The sequence below is a fragment of the Mus musculus genome, chromosome X, assembly GCF_000001635.26.
Source record: "Mus musculus strain C57BL/6J chromosome X, GRCm38.p6 C57BL/6J".
NCBI classification, from domain to species: domain Eukaryota; kingdom Metazoa; phylum Chordata; class Mammalia; order Rodentia; family Muridae; genus Mus; species Mus musculus.
The window spans coordinates 150,397,380-150,417,804 of NC_000086.7; the positions used below are offsets into that span (position 1 = coordinate 150,397,380).

Consider the following 20,425-nt stretch of genomic DNA (forward strand, 5'->3'; position numbering starts at 1 on the left):
CTCCTTGTCTAAATGAAACTATGGCTTCCCTGACCTGCTCTAGTGTCTTTACATTGTTATATTAGTGAGATGAAGAGTTAGAAGGTAGGAGTGGGAGGGGGATGACACATAGTTCTGCAATCTCATGATTTCTGCTTTGATCATAATTGAGTGAACACATGGGAAATTCCTCCAGAGACCAACCAGTTGGACCACAAATTCTCTTCTATGTAGGTTCAGACCATTGGATGTTTTAACCACTACAGTACACTGAGTTGCTCCCTTAAGCTCACATTCCCTGGCTTCAGTTTCTGGAAAGTGCAAGTGAATCTCTTTCTCTGCTACACAGCACATGCACCCCAATATATATAATAATCTTTCTGGTGGGGGAACTCAAGAAACTGACATCAAGAAGACAGGTGGATGTATGTCTTCTCTCTATATACACAGATATACATAGATATACAAATGGTATCAGTTCTTTTTAACAAGAAGTTGAAGGAGGTATTGAGCTTAAGAAAAATCAGTAAAAACTCTCAGTATATGAATCACATCACACATATTTGGGGATCACGTGTACCCAGGTTTCTTCTGTATAGGCTAACACTTAGCACCACATCCAAAAAGGCATGCTAAAAGACAGGCAGGGTAGTTGAGATCTTTCCAAGGACAATTCACATCATAGCACAAGTGTTGGGACACATCCACTGGCAGTGGACTGCTTTGACCTCAGAGGAGTTCACACCCATAAGACACCAATGCAGCACCTTCTAAATGTATTTATCATCTGTGAGTCAGCACCTCCGCCTTCTTACATCCTCTACTTGAGCATCCTCTGGAACATCTTCAGGTTTTCCTGCTGCCTCTCCAGCTGGCGCATGTCCTCTGGCTCCTGCTGCTGCCAAGGTTCCTCTGGCAGGGGGACGGGTCTGTTGGCTCCCAAGCTGAGGGTAAGGCCATTGAGACCCTGCACCAGCATTTCCCAGGAGGGAGGGTTAGGGGCCGCGTTCTTCTGCCCACTCATCCCAGCAATATTCTGCACGTGGCCCTGACATCGAAGCTGATTCTGAGCTTTGTCACCTGAGGGAAAGCCTCTGAGATCCCTTTCAAGCAGGTAAGGTGCCATGTGATCCCGGTGCCAGCGTCTCGAATGCCTCAGGAAGACTTTCTTCCTCTGAGGAAAGCCCTGCTTCTCCCAGTACTGCTGCCACAGGGCCTTCTTCTCCCGGGCCTGCTGCTGGAACAGCCCCTCTGACAGAGAAGCAGGGACACTGGAGCGGGGGCTGGGGCTGACGCTCAAGATGCTGAGACCCATGCTTAGCTTTTCTGAAGAGGAAGGCTGAGGGGCTGCTGAGGCCTCTTGAGAGCTACTCACAGTGGCTATACATGAGGGCACGGAAATTGACATTGGATCCCATTTCTGCAGTGGATCCATGGGGGTCTAGTCTGAGCTGGGGGCCACACTGAGCCCTGGCTCCAGGAAGAAAAGTGAAAGTGGAGGCTTGTGGATTAACTAGGCGAGAGCTAGGAGGGATGTATGAAGCCAGGAAAATCCAGACTGTAACAAGAGATGAGAAGAGAAGAAAAGAGAAAAGAAGAAATAAAGCTCATGATTATTCAACTCATGCTATGCACACTCCAGTGTAGTCTGCTTAACAGGCCAAGAGGCCTGAAAGCACTCATGAGGCAAAGAGTTTCAGAGAAACTCAACCTCACAGAACCTTGGTATTCTCATAACCCGTATGTATACTCATACCCTATCCCCGAGTTAGTCTGGTGTATGGATCCATGTGCTCTCTTTTAGTATTATTTTATTATAAGTGCCTTTAAAGATTGAATTCTGGCATAGCTAAGCCTTCACCAATGTTCCGACGTCCCAGAAAATCCTTGAAGCTGACAAACTTGGAATTCAGTAGGAATTCAGAGAGAAGGTTATCTATTCAGCAACATTCAAATTTACTTCTAGTAGAGACAGTGAAACTAATTAGACATTACAAAGAACGGAGCTCAGGGCTGGTCTTCAGAGTGTTTACTTGAGACAATAGCCAGACTTACCCAGACAAGGGAATTCACAGTGGCCTAGAGAATAGGTGGGTTTACCATGAAAGAGTTAGGGAATCCCCCTGAGACAGGTTTCTTCACTAGGCCCAAAGAAACAGCATAAATCAGGCATTTACTAAGAACCCTTGGTGGTAGGCTAAACAATAGACTAGCGTTATACCTGGCTCCCGTCTTAGTGGCAGTGGCCTGGTCCCAGCCTTCTTTTGATGTATACATTCCTTATGTTTTGTGTCACTGTAACTTGGCCGGATGTATCTCGCCTGGTTTCTTGTTATTCTTCTGTATAAAAAGTTCGATGCTCAACTTGACAAATTACATTCAGATTCTACACAACCTCTTGTGTTGATCTGTCTATCATTCATTTCGCTGACTCCTTGTCCACCTGCAACCAGAGACCCATTCTACACAGACAGGGACCAAAAGGGTCTGCGGCAAACTCACTTTGTCCCTCATCTTCAAAGTGGGGCCACCTGCCAGGCTTCTTCTGAGGATTACATGAGATGATACCTGTTCAGAGCTTAGCACAGGACAGTGTACAGCAACAGCATCTCTGGCACAGCTGCAGTATTCTCTTATCTAACAGCTCATGAGGAATATATCATCACATGGCAAATTACATGGATTATCCCCTCTCTTCCCACCAACCCAAAGGCAACTCTACTGCAATGTACGGACAGTGATAGTCATTCTTCATAATAATGCTCACATACATCTGCAGGGCAGAATTTTACGGGCTTACAAGCAGTTGTACTCCAGGAGCTCAACCATCACTTTTCACATTTCTGATCATTGGCTCGCATGCTGTCCTAGAATCTGCTCAGTTACCTCTGTGTACTTCCATGACATGCATGTATCATAACCAAATCTCCCTCTTTTTTGGTAAGAATGGAAGGATACTGGCAGACTACTTTGACTCTGAAGTGGCTCCTTCCTGTATACCAACATGTGATCTTAGGCAAAAGCCTGAAGGTGACCAATCCTGAAATTAGTTGTTGAACAGGTATTTCCTGATATGGCACTCAGAGATGTCCTCAATTTGGTATGGATTCTCCTTTACCTTGTAAGTTCCTTGACTAACCCATCAATTGGCCAGTGAAGACAATTAATCTTCATTTTGGCTGACCTTCATTTTTGCATTCTGTAACTAAGGCTCATTGTCCTTTCAACTTGTGACTGTGTACTGCTTCCCCAAAGCATGGCTGATTGCTGCACACTGCTGTGTTATGCAAAGGAGTCTCCTTATCCATGGAAAACAAAGGAAAGTGAAAAAAAATGGGAGTAAAAAGAACTGGATGATCTGCATATGGGAGGCATCACTGACAGAGGGCAAAGTCTGGTTATCACTCATCAATGGGAACATAGGAGTCACACCTGTGCCCATAGATAGCAAGATTGAGGTGACCAAGCAAACAGTGACCCCAGTAACTCTATGTCAGGCACTATTGACTTTTCTCCCTGAAGAAGATATGCTCAGTACCAAGAGCAAACCATGCTGTCTGTGTTTCCCTTTCTATAAAACAAACCTTGGTTGTTTCCTGTCACACTGTGCCTTCCAATCCAGAATAGATGTCAGAGCTAACAAAGATCACCTCCCTGTAATTGGGGTGGTAAAATTCTATGACCATGCAAGATGAAAGGGAAGTCACACTGAGGTGTAGTGTCATTGATCATCCGACCTGATTTTGTGAGGTGAATTTGGAAAGACAACCACAGCCCATGCAGGCTGGGGCAACCAGCTCCAGGAAGGCTCCCTCACGTTGCTAGGGCATGAGGAGACAGCCAAAGAAAGACACATTTCATGCTTGGTAACCCATTCTTGGGGAGATCAAGGCAAGCTAGCTAAAGCATGGGTGTGGAGAAATGGTTTTTAAAGATCGGATCCTTAAAAAAACATCTCTGGGCAAGTGCTGCAAGTCAGCTCTCAACTATGCAAGCTCATGAGGTGGAGATTGGAAAGTTACAGCAAGGAGAGAGGGGTGGGGAGATTCTGCTAAAGACATTGCTATTCCATGCAGTCACTGAACAAGGTCCCTGGCACGGCTGCAATCACTGTCCCTTCCACTCCACTGGTAACTGTACATAGTAGCCATGATCAGAGAGAGCAAGTATAGTTTAATGGTACCTGGTGATAGTGGAGCTACAGCACAATGGTTTTCTCTTATAGGTCTTCCCTCCCTATGATCAATGTCCTCTCTTCAAGATATTCAATATCTTCTGCAAATCTTTCTCACTCAACATGTTCTTTTCTGGTTCTTTCCTGAACAAAATGCTTTCAGAGGAAACCAACATACTACTCGCATGCCAACTTGTCTTTCTCCAAGGTATGGATATGTCCACAAATCTGTACTGCAAAGGAATCCGTGTTACCAGGGCTGTGAGGTCCCATCTGTCAGACAGGTAGCCATTCAACAACACATTAATCTGTCAAACACTGAGAGCCTCACATGTTATCACCTTCAACTGAGAGAGAGGCATGTTGCATTGAGAGGGAACAAGGGATACAGAGGACTCTGTTCTCAACATTGTCATTCCTGCTGTGTGACAGACTGATCCACACTGGAGAGCAGCTTTCTGTTCAGGGCTCTCACATGACTTAATGTGCTCAGTATGTGGTATTCATGGGGAACTTTCAAGTGCACTAGGGCCTGAGCTGTGAGAATCCCTTTTTTTCTGGAGGGTAAAGAGTAGGGTGAGGCCATTATTATGCCCACAAATAAGCATTTATATGACTTTGGTCTGGATGCATAAACAAAACTGCATTGTGTCTCAGGATCAGGTACCACAGGTACCTGAGAAGACAAACCCAGAATACCTGAGAAGACTCCTCAGGCAATGACCTTTCCATTGCCACTCAGAAGCGGACATTGCAGTCCTCTAGGATAATAGTATGGAATACAGACTTCTGGGTAAAAGGACAGTGTGGTTTAAGGGTCTGAGGTGTGGAACAGATTGGCACCAGATGAGCCTAAATTGGTAGCCCTTGACCCTGATAGATGAAGCAAACCTTTTGGGGAAAGTGGTAAGGATTGGGAAGCATTACCTTTAAAGCAGTGGCCAAGCTTGTATGGCATATAAGAGCATACCAGTTCCCTCCAGACATCCCTTTACTTGCGTTTGTATATTGCACTATTAATCACAAATGCATTCTAGCCAATGTGTCTATAGATGTATGTACTCTATCGAACTCACCATTCCAGGGGTGAGGGACATGGAGGGATGTTTCTTACTGGCTGCTTCCTCTGCCTTCCTCAGCTTGCTTGCTAATATAACCCAAGACTACCAGCCCAGAGATGGCACCACCCACAATGGGCCCACCCCACTTGATCACTAACTGAAAAATGCCTTACAGCTGGATCTCATGGAGGCATTTCCTCAAGGGAGGCTCATTTCTCTCTGATAACTCCAGCTTGTGTCAAGTTGACCCAAAACCAACCAATACAAAGATATTGAGGGTGGGTAAAAGGAATAAGAGCAAGTTAGAGCACTGTATAGCTAGTGAGGCAGTAAGATCATGGTTGAAATCTACAAGTTGGAGAGGACTGAGATCTTCACTTGGAGTCCTGGTGGGAGGGGACATAATCCATGTAGCAGAGAGGACTTCCAGGCTGGCCAGGCACTAAGTATTTGAACCCTCTTGACAGGCATGTCCCTCAGGGCTGAGGAACTGGATATCAGTAGTGAGCTATGTTAATCCCACCATGGTTATGGTTGGGCTAAACTGAGAAGAAAAAGGCAAATGTGAAATAAAATAGAATGTGTCACATACCTAGGCCATCATTTAATGGGAACAGCTTGGAAGCATAGTCTCACCTCAGCCTCCCCCCCCCAACCCCCCGTAGTCCAGGAACGACAACCCGATGACACAAAGTTCTCTTCCTTAAACAGTCGCTACACTGTCATGGAAGCTCGGTGCTAGCAAGCAATCTCTGAGTTAGATAATGGAATCTCTGTAGCCTTGTGATGTATGTGGGTGCCCTTCACATGCTTCACGTAAGTAAGCTAACTGCTCCAACACCTACTGAAGCTGCTCCAATTTTAAAGCATAATATGTCCTCAGCTAACTCATTGTTCTTCAGTCAGAAAAGACAGATCCTTTATAATCTCACAGTTTTTATTAATTCATTATCCTCACTTCTCTTACAGTTTCTTTTTAATTTTTAGTTCAGGTCTCACTTTTAGGTTGGCTTGGACTGCATCTCACTTTGTAGCATAAAATCCTCTCAGAAGTAGAGTCACCATTCTGCCTCAGCCCCCTTGGGTATTATAGGAATTGGTCACTTTGTATATTGAATATTCACGGATATGTGTGTGTGTGTGTGTGTGTGTGACTGTGTGTGACTATGTCTCTATGTGTGCATGTGAGACTGTGTGTGTATCCTGCACACTTATGCATTTTCAGATGCATTTATGCATTCTCAGATGCAAACTAAGTGTGTACACTATTTGTCAATTGGCCTGCCTCCAATTTCTGATTCTTCCTTTTTGGCCTCCCATGTGCCTGGAGGAGTGGCATGCTCATTTCAATCTGCCTATTCTTAAAAGTTAACAAGGCATGTAAGTTCTTCAACTCAATGTAGCAAACATGGTTCTCCAAGTGTTGGGGAATACTTACTCACTACTAGATTCTATATTTTCTACCAAATCTGCAGGTTTCTCAACAGGAATGAGGCTATTCTGACTAATAGAAGAGAGGGAGGGGAAATGCCCTACTACATTAGATCTGAGCAATCTGCTTTAAACTCTTGAGAAAGTATTTGAAAAATTGATCTTCAGTAGCTCCATACAACGCAAGACCACATTTTAGCTTTCTAGTTTCTCTGCAACAGATGGTTTCCAGCATATGACTTCATACAAGCAAACAGATAAATCATGTCTCTGGATCTCAGTTTAATACCCTCACAATTTGCCACCAATTATTGTACGCTTCAATGTGAAGTGCCACGGCCCATGTACCAATAGGAGAGTCTCTGTCAGTGTTCAGGCTTCACACCTCGTGTGTATGTTTGCCTTTTAAATTAGAGTTCGAGTTGGAGGTTAACTAGGCTAATGACACCCACAAGGCAAGAGGATATTCAGAGTAGTTTCAGACTGTGCTTCTGACGTGTCTAAATGCATGAACTCTGGGAAAAACAGGTGCCACAATCAGTCTGCAGCTCTAAGCAAGCACACCTTACAATGTCTTTGGGTGTACCTGCAGAGCACTATGGGCCATACCCAAGGACCACAATATAACCAAAACAGTATCATACTGCACACAGTCCCCTTAACAACTGGTTGCTGCCAGTCAATGCAAGACACTCTTCCCACTTCAGTAAATGTACTGAGGCCACACAGAGAGCTGACAAGTGACCAAGGATGTTTCTATCCCACATCAACAGTAAGGGCCTGTGGGATGTAACGGAGACTCAAGACTGACCATCCTTAAAGACTGGTGGCCAAGGTCCAGTTAGGTCACGGGGATACCACCACCACATCAATCCTTGGTAAAGAGTGTATCACCAAGGCTTATGGTTGCAAGTGTTCAGTTTCAGTAAGTGAGTAACTTACCAGCTTGTTGTCTCTGTGTGCTACTTTACCGCCTTGTATCCTTCCACTAGCAGGAAAGAGCGAGCGAGTCTGGTGTCATACTTACCTTGACTCCTGAGAGATGAATACAGAAGACATATCTTGATTCCAGCTTTGGCCATTAGAAAGGGTTTTCATTTACTTGCATATTTTTACTTTTGTCTGTATGGGGTATCAACCTAGACCAGAGTATGTGTATGCTACCACTGGAATATATTTCCAAACTTCTTTTTTGACATTTTCTTTTGACATAAAGAATCAAAACAGGACACTGGCTGTCCTTGAACTCACTCTCTAGCTCTGGATTGGAGGTTATGATCCTCTTGGCTCAGCAACACAGTTAGCTGGAGTTAACAGGCTTATACTTGCAGGCATCTGTATTATTTCATTTGAAGACAAGCACATGGACCTCTTGCTGTTCCAAGAGAAGAAATGAACAGTACTCTTTCTCCCAGGAGATGGCCATCAATTCTCTTCACCTTAAGCTTCAGTTACCTGGTATGCCCCATGGTGGTTTGAGAATTGACAACTAATTCTTGTGTTGTCCCTCACAGGAAAACTTCAGTGCACAAAAGTACAGTGATGACACATGTGGTAAAGGCCAGCCAGTCATGACTGGACCAGAAATGGACCTCCCTCAAAGTCAAGAAGTTGTGTACTGATTATGCACCTGGTCACTATCACACTTTCTTAAAGAAAGTTGAACTACACAAACCAACAGGTCTGAGAAGTCCATGTTGCAAAGTGTGATTCCTGTCTACCTGCAGTCTTGGTCCATATAACTATTTATTCCTTTCAGAAAACATCCTGACCACAGTTAACAAAAATTTGTGCCAAGATGCAGAGGAGATAACCATCTGTAGTCAGAGTCAGCTGCCTTACTGTGGGGACACAAGCAACTTTATTGCACTTCCTGCATGGATAATGGGCATATGATGATGATGTAGAGGATGGGACAAGAGTTCAGAAAACCCATCAACATCTAGGGTTTGATAAGAACCCAAAGTGACCTTTGCTTCAGCCTGTTCTCTCCTGTATTCAGGTAGATAGAGAGCATTTTCCCACAGGAAATGGTCTGATTAATATGTTAATCTGCAGCAGGGCTGATGTACAGGAAAGAAGAAAGCACAGCACAAGGACTGTGATATACATCACGCAGGCAACTCTCACTCTTCCCAAGCAAAAATCCTAAGTGAAACCATTGTCATCTGTCATTGCCCAAGGGGAGAATTCACAGAGGACAACTGAGGATCTCTACATGTACACATGTTATATGGCATTCTGGGAAAAATACACAGACACGAGAGGAACTCGTTGGCTCCCAAGGTTTGTTCAGTGACTACCACATGACCACCAGACAGTTAGCCCCTCAAATTTCTTCTTATTTACTTTGAGTCAAGTCATACTTCTTATCTGTGACCATGAAAAGATTAGGACATCATGGCTAGACATGCTGAAATGGCACTGTATCAAGTACTAACTCTGTATGAAAGGCCATCAGAAGAATGGGAATCCAGGTCATATTTCTTGACTTGGAGATGGAAGAGGAAGGGAAGGGTAGTAGTGAGAGAAACGGGATGGAGAGAAAGAATGAGCTGCACAGAGAGGTAAGAAGGAAAAGGAGAATGGTAAGAGAGAGGGGCTAGCAAGACAGGAGGAGGTTCCTGAGTTTCTACGGTCTAAGGAATATACTCATAATTGTAACTGTATGACTGAGCTTAAATACTGCCAAGATGCACAATGCCAATGAATGGGTATCTCCAGCTCTAGCTTCTACAATCAAACCTGTTATGGTTAAAAAAAGCCAATTTGTAGTAGGATAGGGCACTTGGACAAAGTGGAAAATACTTGGTTTTCACGTCTTGTGCTACTACTCAACACTTAGGTGCCTTAAGCTCATCTTGGACTCCTATCACCCTCTTCAGGACCTCCTTGGACTGGATGCAAGGTCCCCTAGCTGCCTATAACTTGTAAAGCTCACTGTATTTTTATATCAAGGGGTGAGGTATGGAAGTGATGGGGTCCTAGCACATAGTTGATTGTTCCTAGAGGTAAGTTAGGTCATTATTCCCTGCACACAAACCCTGTCTCACCCTTAGTGAAACATTCTTTCCTTGTTCCATCCATTTAATTCTTCAGTAGAAAAGAATCCCTTCTTTCCCATGCTTTAGTTCTTTTTACTAAAAAAGAACTTGTACTTTACAGGAGAGAGAGTTGTGATGGGCGATGTTCCATCTCTCCAATCAATAGTGAGATCCTTTATGACACAGGCTGTTTATAAAGTTTAAGAAGCTCTACAAAACAGTAAGGGGATGACATATTGTATTTACTAGGACAAGAGATTATACTGTTGGAGGAGACAGATTTCTATGAGTTTAAGGCAAGCTGGAGGTACAGAGGCACTAGACTTACAGCATGGTCACATGGTGATACCACGATTATTTAAAAAAAAAAATTTGTTTTAAGAAAGGCCAGACAAAATGACAGGAGCATTTCATGGTATCATAGGTATAGCAAGTGTGTGCTGACTTCCTTGTGGTAAATGCTATCCTGGTCTACATAGAGAGTTTGAGGCCAGCCTTAGCTAGATGTAAGAAGAGAAGAATCAAGAGAAAAGGAGGAGAGGGGAGGGGAGGGGAGGGGAGGGGAGGGGAGGGGAGAGGAGGGGAGGGGAGAGACAGAGATGGAGAGACAGAGAGATAGAGAGCGATAGAAAGAGACAGATACAGAGAGAGAATATGAATATATCCCTCTTCAAGTAGGCAGAGGAACCCCTTCTGGAGACAGATTTTCTTCCACGATATGAATACTAAGGATAGTATTCAGGCTGTCAGTCTACTTTGGTGGGCATGTTTACCCACCAAGACATCTCATCTTTGTAACTGTGGTTCCTACACATGGTAGAATGCCTGCTGCAGATCCACCATGTCATGTGCTCATGGACTGTGTTAGGTGTAAGCAGGTTCAGATTTCAGAGAGCTTCTCTTCTTATTTTGTTGTTCACTGTATTGCTACAGAGAAAATGTTACCCAGGAACCTGTTCATTGTCTCCTACCAAGAAGGCTCACATCTCCTGAACAACTGATTCTCCGACTTTGGAGTCACTGGTAATTACAGAACTTTGCAGAGCATGAAGTTCATTTGCAGAGACTGTGCTTAGCAAAGAGTTGGAAGCCATTCTTTTCTCAGTAAATGTGAAAAACAGTTATAGGCCTCACAGCCACACGGCACAAGGTATGATACCTTCGGTTCTTTGATCAACAAGAAAATATGGGCATTACACAAGTCTGTCCACAGGCTGGGCTGGCTGCTCAATATGGCTAACCACCAGGACATATCCATCACTAAGGGGAATGGCCTGTTTCTTCTAACGGTAATTCAGCTCACCCATCACAAGCCACATTAACTCTGCTGATAGCTTTGCCATTCTGAGGCTATGCCACAGGCTAGGGAAGCAATGTTCTACTGGCCAATCCAGCCCCACACCTCTGTATGGGTTTTGATGACTTGAGATGCTCTCTTTCCCATGAATAATTCCTTAAACAATGGACAGCCACCGCCCCCCAGCTTTATAATACCTCTCAAGTCAGATATTGTTTGCAATAGCTTAGATTTTATCAACATTAGACATAATAGATGGAACTGTAAGACAACACAGAAGCAGTAAATATCCAAATTTTGTACTTAAGCTACAGCATTGCTATGCACTTCTCTAACTGATTTATAAGTGTTTGACACAAGTCTTAAGAGCACACACAGGAGCATAAAAGGAAGAAGGCTTCTCCCTTGGAATAAAAAGAATGCAATTACCAGACACAGGCTTCAAGTTCGCAGCCTACATGGGCTGACTTTTGCACCAGTATATGTAGGGAAGGATTTCTGTAGACGTTTCCCTTCTGAGGATCAGCCCATATTCATATCAGAATGAGAAAATTCCACCCACATTTCTCCTCCTCACCAATGCTCATTACTACTGGTTTGGAATTGGCTTCTCCATGATTTGTTCTTTTACATTTCAAGGAAAACCACACAAACTTTACCAGGCCACTTAATTTTTCAAAATAAGGAAATCACATTTTAAAACAACATTTAACATGTACAACCTAATGAGCCACTTGGAAACTAATGTGAATTGGACATGTAATCCATTCAGTTTCAGGAGAAGTCCTCATGCTGCTATTTTAACATGAATAGGACATCAGACATGACAGAAAACATATCAAACTGTCATAAATGACCCTTTCAGATAGCAGTGGTAAAGCAACACAACAAAAGAATACAATGCCCATTGACCTCTTACTGAAAATACAAACAAAAGCCAAGACTGCTTTGCGTGAATGCCATTGATTTTTATACAAAAAAGGAGGATGCCTAGGCCATCAAGTCGGAGAGTGTCCTCTCTGCTGGAGGCTGTAGAAATGAGCCTCCTTCAAGATGTTGTTAATATGTGAGTAAGGATCTTGGTCTTGGCACACTTCATAATCCTCCTCTTGGGAGAACCCAGGGATATTGGAGTCTAGTTCAGCAGTACTCGGGTTTAAGCTGCTTTCTGGTACTCTCTCACGATTGGGGTTATTGATGCTGCCTTGGTTCCTTTCATTATCACTGCTTGTCGACTGGAAGAAAGACAGAAGGAGGATGGCTATTATGAAGCTGTCATCATTTCCTGTGCCCCTTGAAGAATACTGGCATCACATTCTACAAAAGACTTCACAGTCAATAATGTGCAATCATTTGTGCAGTTCATTCCCTCCTGACAGCAGCCCTGTTGGTGAAGCAGGTTTTAATAGCACCCATTTGACAGAATACGAAAGAGGTTTCCAATGGGCCCAAAGGCTAGTCCCTAGGAAGTGTCAGGGAGAAGATTCAAACAGAGGCTCTCTTGCTCCAAATCCTTGCACATATCTGCTGTTCCTGCTTGTACCATGTTTTCCAATTACCTGCATCAGGGAAGGAAGTTCTCATCCTCCAGGATCAAGCAGCAATCAGTTCTGCAGAAAGGGGTAGGGATTGGGCCCAAAGCAAGGAAGATGGAATGCAATTCCAAGTGCCAATATGGCAAAGAAATGATGGGAAACACTCCATTCACATATATGGGTACACATGCTTACCTACAAATAACGGGACCTTTTCCTATGTATCCATGAGAGCAGGCAGATGTGCACCTCCTACAGCAATTCAAGGCTCTTCTCATATCTTGAAATGTCTTTGACATTTTTCAATGAAAACTATAGTAAGTGACAGATCAGCATTTTTGATGACTAGCAAGCACCGATTGGTCTATTTGTGGGCTTAGTATAGTGTGTTTCCCTGTTTGCTCTTAAAATTGTCTTTTCTTGACATTACTTCACTTTCTCATATTAACCATACTATGTGAGATTTCCAAAACAGAGTCATATTCTGAAATTCTGTTGACTAGGAATTTAAGTCATCGCTAGAATGCTTTCCTAGCATGCTTGCGACTTTGGGTTCCAAATATGAGTTACACATGTAGGAACACATGCTCATGTTCATACACCCACCAACATCTTTCTCTAATTTTAGAAAGGAGGAGGATGTAATCACAAGAAGCCTTATCTAAAAGTACTGAACAATATTGGGTTTTATGGCTTCTGAGGCCATCAGTCCCAAGGTAGCTGAAACCAAGATATATCACCATTCTCAAGGCATGTGAAACTCCTCAGCTCTGTACATCATCCACAAGTATCAAATAACAGTATTCCTACAATGAGACTCACACATTCAAACACTGTCTGAGAGACACTGAACCCAAACAACCTGTATGTGAGTATCTGGAAAATGTGTTTCAATGGATTTAAGGGTTACCTACATGTGTGAAAGGAGTCTCAGAGGAAACTGGAGAAAGAATATACTACAGTAAAAACCTACATGTAGCACTACATTTATTTATTTATCTATTTATTTATTTACTTACTTATTTTTACATGTAGTACTATTACCATATACTTTAATTATAAATACTCAAGACCATATAAGACATTGAATTGGAAAAAAACAAAAAACAAACCTCATACGCATTCTGGGTTTCTTTATGTCCATTTCCTATTTTGTTTTGTTTTGGCTGTATTATATTCTAGACCATATGTCCAGGGGAGGAATCAACACAAATGATAGCATATTTAGTTTGCACTCTGTGTTGTGAAGATGATTGTAGTATATCAGGAAAGGTATAGTCAGGAAGGGGGGCTGAGGACATAGTTACATTGGTAGAAAGCTCCCCTAGCACACAGGAAGTATTGAGTTCAAACCCAGACCAGCAAGCCAGGGACTGACCAGCACTCTTATAAAGCCAGGTGGACTTAGGAGGATCAGGAAGTCAAGGTCATGTTCTTCTTTAGCAAGAGAATTAGTTTAACCTGAGCCACTTGACACTCTGCCTGTGAGATCTTATAGGAAACCTCAGAGCCCACAAAGGAATTCTTCATAATCATTGTGAAGAAAAGAGTAGAAGCCTAGCCTCGAATTTCTGATTAAAACATAACATTTCTAAGTCTGGGGTGTAGAGACATCACTATTACAGGAATGTTCATCGATGGGGTTTACAACTTCAGCATTTTTAATAGTGATGATCAGAAGTCACAAAATGGTTTTTATGAGGAAAGTTACTTGCTGGGCATGTGAGCACATACCTGTGATCAATCGTAGCACTTGGGAGGCTGAGATAAGAGGATCTGAAGGCCAGTCTGGATTACACACTGAGTTCCAGATCAGCCCCAGCTATGTATCGAGAACCTGCCAATACACAGAGACAGACAGACAGACAGACAGACAGACAGACAGACAGACAGGCTATGACAGCTGGGCAGGCAGGCAACCAAACAGAGAGACATGAAGATAATAAAAAAGTAAGGGACAGACAAAAAAAGACAGAATAAAATATTAAATTTACTCACTTTAAAGCAAAGAACCTCAAGTAATTAAATAGGGTCTCAAGGGCCAATTCTGCTAACAAGGCTGATACACTTGTGATTTTGCTGATAGTGTGTGAGCTCCTTATTTCTCATGGGATGTCTGTATCACTCAAGTAGTTTGAAATTTTTGAAGAAGTATAGTTTGTAAATGTCAACAGTAGTAATTGTCTAAAAAATATGTTTATGTTGCCTTAGTTACTTTGTAGTGTTGTGACGACATCTTGAGGAAGGCAGCTTACAGAAGAGCTTATTTGAGGCCTCCAGATGCAGAGGGTGGTTAGACACCAAGACCACCATGGTGGGTATGTGGCAGCAGAAAGGCAGGTATGGCACTTGAACAGTTAATGAGAGGTTAGACCTTGAGATACAACCATGAGGCAAAGAAACAGAGCTAAATGGTAAGGTAAGGGTCTTTGAGACCTCAAAGCCTACCATAGTGACACATGTCCTCCAACAAGGCCACACACCTCCTAATCCTTCCCAAAGAGATTTAACAACTGAGGGTCAAGCATTTAAATACTTGAGCCTATAGAGTGGGTCCTTATTCAAATCTTGAGATGGGAAATCACTATTTCATTTTGCTGATGCCTTCACTTTCCATCTCGTGTACAGAAAAGTGTACAGAAAACGATTTACAAAGCAAGATACTCTTTGTAAGTCACGTAACCAAGAATGCTGCCCCAATGCCAATGAAAACCTATGTCCAGTTCATCCTGGCCTCAACACAAGGATTGGAGAAATGAACTGGATATCTGGAAATGAGACCTTGGGAACAGTGCTCAGTGTGCTACAATGTAGAAAAGAGTCTACAACACCCCCACACAGCAATTCTTTCTGAATCCACAATCACTATTAATCTAATCAACAGTCCTCCCAGTCATAAAGCCTGGACTCTGTGACACTCTTCCTAAGAGAATCAAAGTTCCTGAATTAATGAAATGTTCAAGTATAAGACCAACTGGTAATTTGTTTATTGCTTGATTAATAGATGTGTGTTTTCATTGTCTACACTGCTCTTTGTAACATAAACATTTATACCTTCCCATACCACGGTTTCAGAAAGACAAGTTCTTTTCCCAGGAATATAAAGACCTGAAATGTTTCCAGGCTGAACAAATCTTCATTGACGCAACTGTTTCTTAACATGTCCTGAGTGGTCTTAGAAACATCTCTTCAGAATGCCTGCCCAAGTACAAAGCTCACAGCTTAAAAAGAAAGAAATAGGAAAGCAAAGAAAATGATTTATTAGCCATGACAATGTGGTACAGGCCTTGAGTTCTAGCACTGGGAGGCAAAGTTAGGCAGATGTCTAAGTTCCAAGACAGCCAGGGCGATACAGAAAAACCCAGTCTCAAAAACCAAACACAAACAAAAAGACTGATTGCTTTTGTGTGTTGCTGAGTTTATGCTATGTGCAACATGTAAGTAAGTGCCTCTGCAGGAAGAGGTGGGTGTTGGTTGCTCTCTATCTGCAGTTATGGGTGGATAGGAAACACCCGTAAGGTGCTCTGAAATAGAAGCTAGTGTTCCCAACTGCTGAACCATCCTTCCCACCACACAAAGCTTACTTCTGACACTCTACACTTTCAACACAGATTAGCACTTGCTTTGGACAAGTCCTTGCAGGTACATACATGCTGCAAAATAAAGAGCACATTTATGAAGACGCTGGGGAAGAAGTCTCACTACTCAAAATTTCCAAGTGTGCTTCACAATGGTGATGTAGGCTCTACGTGCAAAGGCAAGGCTACATTTGGTTCAAGGTCTTCATAAAATTTGCATGTTTACTTCAGAGCCAAAGAAGCTGAGTTGCTTGCTCAGCATGAAACTGCTATAGTTCTCTTTGAGGACTAGCCACAGAATCACCTGCGGGGCTTTTGCTCAGCTTGCCTCACGGACTACTTACTTGGGCTGCCCTTGGGGTATAGTGCTGGGTAGGCACATGTCCTGCAAATGCCCAATCAATCCAAACAGTTGCTTATGTATTTACTAACCAAGCAGAAATTTCATCCCCGCCCCAGTGGCCCAGCTGGAACTCACCTGAAATCTTTCTCCTAGAGAACTAGCTTTCCTAAGAACTGTTCTTCATTTAGACAAGCTTCCAAAAGGGGGAAGCAACCAACAATTCTACCCAGTTTTGATGCCTGTGAGCCAACACAATGATCAGCGTGGTATGTTAAACCTAAGAGGGTACTAGTGGCACACCTACCTTGGTGGTAACCTATAGCTCTTTACTCAGCTTTCTGTCGGGCCTTCTCAAAGGATGAGAAATATGTCTAGTGCAAGAAACCTAGCCTACTTCCCAGGGAGATATATATTAAGGACATTTGCGACAGAATCACTATCCCAAATGGCATTCCAAATATTGTCCTTATACCCACAAACCACAACAGTCCTCAGTCCTCATAAGTCAAACATCTCTTCACAACAGACAATTTAAGAAAAGTACACCACATCAAAAAGGAGAATTGTGGAGTTCACCATCAACTGATAAAGCAAACAATTGGTAGAAACAGAGGGTCATAGACTGTGCTGTGAGACTGTGTGTCCTAGGAATGTCAATAGCTACACCCATACAGTTTCACAAAAGTCACTATCTAATCATGGTCTGAAGAGAACAATCAGAGTAGACATGTCAAAGTGAACAGGGAATGCCCAGGAGACCTCAATGCTACAAAAGAACTACAGGCAATATAGGGGAGCAGGTAGGGGTATAAGGAAAGCTGATAGGGGGAGATAAGAGCATACCTACTAGTTATCTACACCAAGGCTAGGTCCTGAAAACATCCATGAAAGTAACATGATACAGACTAGACAGTGTGCATTTCTGAGTGTGTGTGTGTGTGTGTGTGTGAGTGTGTGTGTGTTCGTGTGTGTGTGTGTGTGTGTTCGTGTGTGTGTGTGTGTGTGTGTAAGATCAACTAATGACAAAGAGGTCATGAATTAGGGAACAAAAGGAGGTATATATGAAAGGGTTTAGAGGGGGAGAAGGGAAGGACAAGATGATTTCTTTATATTATAATATCAAATGAAAAGGTCCCCTGCACTACACATTGCAGAATAAGAATAGTAAGAGGAAGAGTGTGCCTATTGGGGAGAACAAGAGCTCAAGAAGGGTGAGGAGGATTTCTAGAGGCAGTCAAATGCTACTAGGATGAGGATCTGTGGCCCTTGGGAAATTCTTGAACCATGGATGTGCAACAGAAGACATGCCAAGGACAATTGGGGGCCTTGCCTGTCAGGCTGAGAACTCTACAGGAACAGGGTATCTATCTGAGCAAAAACTGACAGATACCCTAATGGACAAACGGTAGAGGAGAACGAGAAACACAGAGGCCACCCACAGTTTTGCAAACTACCCAGGAACAGGCCATGCAGGTCTTGATTCTGTTGGCAGAAACACAAGGAACAATCCAGAGATGCCCAGAGAAGTGGACGAGGAAGGAGTTGTGGAGAGCACTGTACAGACACACAAGAACATCCCACCTCTGCAGGCAATGCTTGGCAATTTAAAGTTGGCATTTTAAAGTTTCTGTGCTTCAGGTTGGCAAGTGCCCTAGATTGAGTTCTCCCTTGGAAGCTATAGCAAAGCAAGGTGGCAGATGCCAAAAGTAAGGTAGGGCAAGCAGATGTAGGAAAGAAGCTACCAAAGGCTAGATGGCATGAAGAAATGCAGACAGCAGCTTAGAATCACAGGACAGAAGAAAGACAGCACCTAAAAAAGCATCACAGGCCAGCAGGCTTCACAGTAGGTGGAAAGAGAGCCTCAATGAACTAATGACACAAATATGGGGAAAATGAGACCTATAAAGAACTTTATCAGAGAAGACCATGACAAGAACTGAAAGGTTATTTGTGTGTATTTATGATATAGAACTGTAAATACTTCCTAACTTGAGAAGCAAGTGAATTCAAGGTTTTTCTACCTTCAATTCTGGCTTTCTACCCAATTCCACTCAGGTATACCTCAGAAATATTCATTTCTATGAATCCCAACAGTGTAACAAAATTCACCCCTGTACCAAGGCACTCCTGGAATTACATGTTGCTGTTTACTAACTGAAACTGACAAGACCGAGCAAGTCCACTAGAGTCTTTAGACTATGAACTCCCAGAGGCTCCTCACATTCAAAAAGACTCCCTCACCTTCTCTGAGTCCACCAAATACTGCACAACCTCTTAAGCCAGAGGACAGCCAAGTAAACATGGTATTGAATTACTACCACTCCGCAAAGGACCAAGGGATGAATAACATTCATCTGTAAAAAATCTGTGCATAGGTAGGGAGCTCAGATAGGCTTTCTGAAGACCAAAAGGTGAAACTGGACCAGACCTTGAGCTCTAAGCAGTTTTTCATTGGAAAAATTCAACCTCTGATACAGGCCTTATCACATCATCTGTCTGAACTAAGTTAATGGGATTAAACAAACAAGCAAACGAAAGACAATTAGGTATGCCTTACCTGTAGAATACATGTAGGCATGTTTATCTTCAGTCAGAAATTCAGATATTAAAGTGAACTTGCATAATAAACTGCTTGTGATACTTTGAAATGCTGTATGGACAAGATTTCTTAATATATCTATAAGATATTAGGTCATCTTTGGCAAGCTCCATGCCCCCATAAACACAAGATCAATGACTGTATCTTCTAAGAAGGTCATTTCAGAAGGGAGCCCCTTTGCTAAAGGTTTCACAATACACCTAGAGACATTGTTTTGGCTCAGAGACAGACTCAGAGCCTTGAATGTATCCCTCCAGAAGTTCTGTCTTCCAGATCATATGAGGAGATCAAGAGTGACAGAAATGGCCCCATACTCATTTCTTTTGGGTTGCTGTGAAAATAACACCCTAACAAACACCAAATCAGGGGAGAAAGTCTTAATTGCCTTACAGCTCCAGGCTTTCATCTCTTAATATAGGAAAGTCAAGGCAGGAATTGAAAGCATCTCACCTACACTCAAGGGCAGATATAGAACAAGCACAGCAATCCTTGCTTGCTAGATTGCTTGTGTCCTTAAGAGTTGCTTTTCTTTTTCTCTTATGCATTCTGAATGTCTTGCACAGGGAGTGGCACCATCTACAATGGGTTAGGTCTTTCTATATGTACTCACAATCAAAATAACCCCAAAGACATACCCTAACCTGATTTAAGTAATTTCTCAGTAACACTATTGGAAAGTCAATAAATTGAACTGGGAAGAAGTGGGCTGAGTAAGGTCACCCTAAGGACAAACGCCATATAATTTCTCTCATAAGTGGGACCTCAATTTAAATGTTTCCCGTGATTACCCTGAATTCCCAGTGGAACCCAAGAAAGTAGAAAAAGACCATTTGGTAGGGGAAGTTTGCATGGCTAGTTGGGAAATAACAGAACATGGCAGAATCAAAGTACATAATAGAAATTCTGGTGTCCTAAAGGTTTAATCAGTTTGTGGCATTAGGGGGAAGGTAGCCAAGTGGTAAGGGTTAACAAAAATGAGGTGTAGAAAGAAGCTACGTGACACCCCATGACCTTCCATTCCAAGGAAAGAATGTAGTATGAGGAGGCAAGGGAACACAGGTGCAGAGAAAGCATGTGAGGGGAATTGTGGGGTTTCAAAGTTTAAGTGGGGTTGGGTGGTGGTGGCACCTGCCTTTCTTGGGAGGCAGAGGCAGCCTGATCTACAGAGAGAGTTCCAGGAAAGTCAATGCCACACAGAAAAACCCTGTCTGGAAAAACTCAAAACCAAACAAACAAAAAACCTGAGGCAGGAATGGGTAAAGGAGGTTGAATGTGGCCATGTTAAATAAAACTAAGGATGCGTGAAGCTTTATAAATATGTACTCATTGAGAAATGAGGTCATTCATGCTATTTCAAAAAGACATATAAAGAGGTATACTATAC

General features: G+C 42.8%; 1 protein-coding gene across 10 annotated transcripts in view; it reads right to left on the minus strand.

Annotated features, from left to right (window-relative positions):
- Positions 1–395: 395 nt before the first annotated feature.
- Positions 396–20,425, minus strand: part of Tmem29 (transmembrane protein 29) — a 97,262-nt gene continuing 77,232 nt past the window's right edge. For 7 of the 10 annotated variants that reach the window (NR_152724.1, NR_152725.1, XM_011247836.2 and 4 more), the window contains one exon: positions 11,199–12,221. Coding sequence is in view for 8 of the 10 variants with exons in the window: in XM_011247836.2 (XP_011246138.1) it covers positions 11,985–12,221 (237 nt within the window). In the remaining 2 variants the exon portion in view is untranslated. Of the gene's footprint in view, positions 1,538–11,198; positions 12,222–20,425 lie in introns of those variants that run through there. The other 3 variants (NM_001359039.1, NM_001164683.2, NM_001164684.2) reach the window with 1 other exon arrangement.